Below are 7,585 nucleotides of genomic sequence, written 5' to 3'. Positions count from 1 at the left end.
ATTGAATATTGTTATTTGCGTATTATCATTGTCCAATAATTTTAATTTTACATGAATTTTGAGTAAATGTATCTTTGATTGCAATATAAAATAATTTCGATATCACTGAGATATTTTATTCTCATTTTTATTTATCATGTACTCTATGTACTCGTCATAAAACCTATTGGCGCGAACTTTAAATTAAATATCGAGATGCTGTCAGTTGGTTAGGTGGTTTGCTTTGCACACAAAATGCTGAACCAATTTTGATGAAATTTCCTCTAGAAGTCAAATGGTTTTGGAGACTTATATTATTTTGGAAAAAAAAATGTGAAAAAAGGATAAAGAAAGAGTTAAACGGGGATACCAAAAAATAAAGTGTTTGAAAATAGCTGTTAACTTCTTAAATATCTAAGGCTGTTAAATATTTTATATTCTGGAATACTTTCAGCTGACTTGGGTAGGGCTTCACCTACCTTACCCATGGTGATTAGACATAAAATGTGAAAATTAATATTAAAATTCAATCGAGCTTTGACTAAGTTCACACTATTCCTTTATTGGATGATGTAGGCGTCGAGGTTAAGCGGCATAATGAAATTAATTACATAAATTTTGTGATAACTGGCCATTCATTGGCATCAGCTTGTGTGTATCTCAATCGGGCCAGTCGAGAAGCGCGTAAGCACACCGCGCACGCGCTCTCGTCGCTTCGCGGTACAAATAATTTACGCGGGAAATCGGTACGCGGAATACGCGGTAACTTTTTATTTTATCTTGTGATGATTTTAATGTAATGTGATGTGTTTTGGTTTAGTTGGTTCTAAAATAACATAACTAATACCTATGATTAGTATTATAATCTGTACTCAACCTGAGTTTATTTTGTCGTCTTTTCTGTAACTTTATCACTGGCCAATTAAAATACTTACGAGAAGTTTAAAAAAATATACTAAAAATTGGTGGGAAATGACCTTTATTTTCTTCTGGCTCCTACTTCCTATGTTCAGTTGGTCAAATTTCTTGGACGCTATCTAAAATGTTATTCAAATTAATTCGCAGAAATTAGTCGCAACAATCTTTGGTTCTCATAAAATTTAATGTCTAAGCTTTTAAAAGTAAGTAAGTAGATAGGTAAGAACAGTTACTGAACTAATTTATAAAAAATATTTCTCTATTGTCAGCGGAGACATGGCTTGCAAAGTCATGTGGCGGACGCTAGCGCTTCTTGCCGTGGTGGCAGCTGGTCAGGCCCTCACCATGGACGAAGGTAAGTTATAAACAAAGTTACTTGTACTTACCTAAGTAAGTAAGTTTTCGAGTAGAGCTCTTACGTTGTCAAAATTCAGTCACGCTTTGAATGAAGCGCGACTCTATGTTTTTCACACTAAAATGTTTTTGTAATCTTATAAATATTAAAAAATAAAAAATATTATAATTAGTTTAGGTACTAGTGTACTTATGAGCAAATATTAATATATTCGTATATTAAAAGTGGGTTAATTAATTTAAAATAAAATTTATCACGCTTATAAGTAATAGGTTAAAGGTTGATAGTAGAGTAAAAACAATATCTAATAGGTACCAAATTCTTTATTGCGTCTGATTATGAAACACTTTTTTATAATAAAAATGGGATATCATTAATAATTTATAAAAATTGATTTCATAATAAAGTCAAGTCAAAAGCAGGAGGGTAGTTTGTTAACCCCATCGAAGCGAGCCAGACTTCGCATCGCTTATCATAAAGGTCAAGTTTTCAATTTGCGTAGGTCAGATGCGAGGGTTCTTAAGAGCAATACGTTTTTAGAGTGCAAATCAAGTAGGCTCTCAAGGAGTTAGTTATATGGACTAATTTATTTTATTAGAATAGTCTACTATAAAGGGTGCGCGTAAGCCAAGATATGAACCGTAGCGTCTCTTATCTGCTATTATTAAAATCGAGTAGCCTACGAAATTACAGTCTTGTTCGATGGGTTCAATTGGTATTCTATTCTAATTATTTCTAACGCTTCTTAAAAATAATCCGACCACGTTCGGAACTTATTGACTTGGCTCTACTTGCTGTTCTTTGCTGTCCTCTGAAACTTATTGCGTTCCCAAGCGTACGCGGACCCTTATTTAATTACAAAAACTTACTTGTATTTTATATTATGTTGTACATACAATGGATAAATTCATTGTAGGGCCTTCTGGAGTCTTTATTTAGGTACTTCATTCACCCACTTCCACCCACCTTTCAGAAGCTATTAAACTTCAGTGATATTATTTAGTTAGGATCTTTGTCAGTTACTTCTGGTAGAATTTGTAATGGATTGTTAATCCCATGGTTATTAAAAGGCGAGAGGTTAGTTAGGTGTTTTGTGGTTAAAATATAGCTACCTTGTAGAGTTAGTAACTAAAAAGAAATAAGTACGTAAGTACAAGCTTTTTAGCAGTTCTACCTATGACAGCATATTGTAGTTCCTATAATTTATTGTTTATAAAAAAATACCTACACATACAAACAAAAACTTAATATTTTTATACATATAAAAAAGTTTTCGCCTAATAAAGATAAACGTTTCTCATATCCAAAATAATCTCAGTCGTTAGTCAAGTCGGTCGTCACTGGGGGATATTTACGTGGTCATTAGCGCGACCCGGGAATAGAACCCGCGTTCTATTTCTACGAACGCCCGCCGATTACCGCAGGAAGTGCAGGCATTTCCATACGTAGATCTAATTGAATGAAAGTTTTCAATGTGAATATTATATTAACTTATAAATTATGTTCCTGAAAATTTCAGGTCCATTCAATGGTCTCCCAATCTTTCCTTCTAATTTAAATCTATAACGAACGTCGGATCTACTAGCGCCTTAGAAGTCATGCAATACTTTTGCGGGTAGTTACAGATGTATGATTAAATATAAAATTTATGGTCGATTAAAAAATCGAGCAAGTACTTTTGCAGTTCAAATGAATTTTCTAGGCTTGTGAGAGCAATCTCTATAATTGTTAGACTAACTAACTGATGGCAGAGGAGAAAGATCTCTGTACATTAAGAAAAAATCCTTATGATTTGAGATACATCCAAAAAGATACTAATTTATTCTATCTGCTTACTTTTGGCAGATGCCATAAAATAGGGCCACTTAACTCCTTCCGTCCGTGACGGAGTACTTGTATGGCTTATAAACCCTACACAATGTAACATAAGGGGTCCGTATTAAATTTTATAGGTGTATTTTCGTCTTCAAACTTGCCTTCAGTGTTTCGTGTAGCTAAATGAATACGTGCGGTGGTTTTGTCCCTAATTAATAATTAAACAGCAAGAGCACATCTCTATCTAGCAACAAAGAGAATACACTTTGCTAGTATAAACCTAGAGTCTTATTTTGTTGAAACATCTTAGGCTTATACACACAGTTATTAACATGTAGGTGTCTGTTACAGTCAAAACTCATAATTGGCCAAAACCACTGTTGACTGCGAAAATCCCTTGCCCTTGTTCAATATTACTTTTGATTGATTTTTCCAGTCAAAAGTCATTTTGACCATTAACTCTAACTAAAAATATTAGGAAAAAACAGTCAAAAATGATATTGACCATTGACCAAGGGCATCAGACAAAACTACTTTTGACTGATTTCTGCAGTCAAAAGTGGTTTTGACCGATTATGAGTTTTGACTGCAACATATCTACTTACAAATGAATCAAAATTCAGCCGCATGAACACTTATCATTTAATTAAACTGCAATGTTTATGGCGAGACAGTCAGACAGCGTCCAGGGAGCTACACCACGCGCCATGTTTAAGGGTACATAATTCAGCACTAATCCAATTAGGTTGCTGGTTCGTCCACAGAAAGCTCTATACGCAGACAATATAGACCAATTTGCATTGTAGATATCGCTTAAAAGCTCAGTGCTTCTACCAACTAATAAGCAACTAACTAAACATCCCCTGAAAATGGTTTCACTCGAAAATGTTAACGCATGTTTGGGATAAAGAGGTGGCCACTGATGTTGTACGCTCTCTTATTACAGAACATAACATGGTTGTTATTTATGTTGTTAATTAATATTTCAGATGTCTGTGTTTTAGTCATAGAGGAATTAACGACTATTTTCATCTAAGGTTTTTATAGTATAATTCAATGGATTTGAAAACCGTCTACTCATGTAATTTTTGTCACTCCATAGATATTTTAAACACTCCGAAAATAATTAAAATATAAACCTCTTTACTTAATAAAGCTAACCTAATACTGCGATTATTTTTAACTGCATCCATTTTTTTTTTACTATTGTGGCAATAAGATTGCATTTTAGTCTCATCTCAATGCGCTGTCTATTCGCAAGGTTTTCTCTAGACGTGCATTATTCATGTCACCGAATTCGTCCTAAACAAACCGTGGGCAATGTATTTGTCACACTTGGTTAGCAAATAGGTGTGAGAGTGGACATTTGTAACATCCGACTTCTAGTTGTAGTTTTCCGCATGCGGAAATGTAGAGGGATGTTAATTCAATGCTTGAGTTAAAGCACGTTTGGGATAAAGATTACACCTACGACGTAACATAGTGTCGATATTAAAGTAGCTTTCTAAATGTTGAATGTTGAGAGACCTTTGTGTTAAATTAAAACTGATGAAAAGTAGGTGTTTAATATTAGGGTTTTACTCTAAAAGAAAAATCTGGAGACTACATACATCACCTATAGTCACGGTAGTTTTCCTGTGTCTATCGTTTGATGGGCATTCTGAATGGATGTTTAAAAGATTCAAGCGATTTAGATAGGCCAAACTACAATTAAGTAATATTGACGTTTCTTCTTACGTAATATTGACGTAATATATTTGCATAGCAACAGTTACTTAGTACATGCACAATATCGACTGTGGAAGTATAGTTCGGTTTGGCTAAATTCATTAGGACCGGTATTGTGTGGGCCGAACTACTTAGCCGGCCTTAACAAATCCCTGCGGCCTGCGGCGAAACTATTCAAAACAATGAACATATTGAAGATTTAATAATTAAACGTACATTACTGGGCATAGTTTAACTCTTAATACGAGTATTAAAATATTTGGAATATGGAGGCAAATGAAACTCTATAACTGCGTACGGTATTAAATCCTATTTATTCCGTCAAAGTTGTATCTCATTTCTAGAGATTTCTAATGTGATAATACTAAGTGCTCCTCTAATATGATATCCTAACAAGAGAGCCCTAAAGTAAAAGTTACGCGTAACTTTTATGTTCAGTGTACTTTTACCCTTAAGCTGAATAAATCTCCCCGAATCCTTCAATTTCAAGTTGGAGAATGCTGTTAGCTTTGACAGCTACTTAATGTAGTTAGCTTTTAAGGGGCTCCAAAGTCTAAACTATGAAGCTTGGGACTAGTCTAAAGTAGGTTATCGAGTTGACCCTGACTTGGGATTGAGATAGGAAGTCTGGCTTTTGAGAATTTCTATTTACGCTAACTTAGTTTGGAATCCACAACATTCTGCTAGACTACGTTCGATCAAAATGAATTTACTGGTCTTAGACCACTTAATCACAAAATTCTATCGTGTTTCAGCTGCTTGATACTTAACTAAGTCATTTATTTTCGCGAGTGGTTTGTACATCAACTTAGCTTTAAATCCAATTAGAGCTTAATTCTGAAGCTCTCGACGATATGTTTCCGTAGTGATGTAAACTCCAAATTAAGGACTAACAAACAAACATTTCCCTATGTAACTATAGTATATGTATAAGTAAATTGAGAAATGCTCCAGATGTATTCTTTTTCACCATATTTTAAACAGGTGGTTTCATACTCATTGTGCAGATTTGAAATCCTACCTACCTACTCACAGAAATAATTGTAATTTTTCAATCATGAAACATGTAGACAAAAGTAATGACAGTTAACACGGTTGACCTGACTATCAAATAAACAACAATTCTCACAAATAATCATGTGTTTTCTTCGTAAATCGACTTCGTAAACCCCTGCGAGTGCAGTCAGTGGGTCAGGGACCATCTGATGACCATATTGGGCAGACTTTATCATTTGTGCAAGCGCATCGGGTAATGTATGGTGGAATTTACGTTTGGTCATCGAATTTATTGCGCTTCGGCTGGTGGTCTCATAAACAAAGGTCTTGAGGATAAATGTGGTTATTTTTGAAATTAAGACTTGATTTGACTTTATGAGATTTTGAGGTTTTATTAGCTTTTTAATACCGTGATATTATTAACGCACGAAATGCGTAGCCCCCTCTTTTTCTTAATGAACTTAGTAAACGAAACTTTTGTAATTATTTATTTTGTGTTCCCCGATGCTCGTGATTTTGTATCACAAAGGTAATATCATCGAGGTATACAGACAGTAAAAGTACGAGACAAAAAGCAGCGCTCTTGCACGGTACAGTCTCAAATTTAATTACGTGTCCTTCTGATACGAGCGAGTCGTACTGCTAATATTATTTTAAAGATGTTCCTGCAGATGGCTCGCTCAACCTGTCACAAATTAAATTTCTCATGCAGCGACCGTTCCTCCTACTGAGTGATGTCATAGACGGGCGGTAACGGTGCGGGAAAAAAGCCGCATCTCCTTCTACGGCCTTCCTGCTCGTCTGACCTGATTGCGGGCAACTGTACTGCTGATCAGCCGTCATTACAAGCAGTTAGTGCAGGGATGAGGTTTAACTGTGGGTTTAACTATTCAGTTTTTGTTACAGTCGTGTGGGTATGCGCGTAAATCTAACAGTCGTATTAGAATTTTTTAAATGAGAAAACAAACGCCGACTTCTGTAGAGATTACCATGACGTTTCTATTCATACTTCATACTTGTATTTCTTGTGAACCTTCAAGAGCTTTGATTTGCTTTGAATACCTTTTAGCGCACAAAATCGTACAACATTTTTTACGATGAAAAAAATCTTCTTTCAATGACTTTAATGGAAATCTTTAATTCGTCCTACGAATACATCGCCCACATAACAGATATTAAACCAGGAACAAATGCCTGTACATGATTGTCTTTTCAACCGACTTCAAAAAAGGAGGAGGTTCTCAATTCGACCCGTATGTTTTTGTTACTAAACACAACACTGAATATCATACAGTAGTAGGTACATAACTTAATTCACAGTTTGCTTCAAAGCTACGAAGTGAGCCTTTTTTAAATTTATTCCATTTTAGTACTTCCAATTTACCTTAGTTCTATTTACTTTATTTCGTTCCGACCTAGAAACAAATCTCCCTTTGAAGTTGTGCGTAAGGCGTATGATATTTACGTGGGCACAACTCGCCTTACCCAATAAATGCAGAAACATACTTGAACTCAGTACCTAAATAAGGTAAGCGCCACATTACACCGATAAGCTGAGATTTGTGTTCAAGTAGAGTCGCTATAGCACATCAGACTGTATATTTTAGTTGCAAAATAGTACCTAATATTGCAACTACAAACAGTATTAAACTTGCTGTACACAGTCCCTTAGCACCAATCCAAACTGAATGTCTTCGCCTACGATCCAAGAATTGTCACTTCTGACCAATCACCATACCAAAAATGGTTACAATGAATTCAATGAGGCGTAATGTATCAGTGACAAGACGATAT

At 35.1% G+C, this 7,585-nt stretch overlaps 1 protein-coding gene across 1 annotated transcript in view; it reads left to right on the top strand.

The window, feature by feature from the left end:
* Window positions 1-607: 607 nt before the first annotated feature.
* LOC135079853 (cartilage oligomeric matrix protein) overlaps window positions 608-7,585 on the top strand; it is a 29,703-nt gene continuing 22,725 nt past the window's right edge. The window contains exons 1-2 of the mRNA XM_063974467.1: window positions 608-741; window positions 1,167-1,252. Of these exons, the coding sequence (XP_063830537.1) occupies window positions 1,174-1,252 (79 nt within the window). The 5' untranslated portion in view covers window positions 608-741; window positions 1,167-1,173. The remainder of the gene's footprint in view (window positions 742-1,166; window positions 1,253-7,585) is intronic.

Source organism: Ostrinia nubilalis, chromosome 17 (assembly GCF_963855985.1).
Source record: "Ostrinia nubilalis chromosome 17, ilOstNubi1.1, whole genome shotgun sequence".
Taxonomy (NCBI): domain Eukaryota; kingdom Metazoa; phylum Arthropoda; class Insecta; order Lepidoptera; family Crambidae; genus Ostrinia; species Ostrinia nubilalis.
This window is presented reverse-complemented; position numbering and strand designations above follow the sequence as displayed.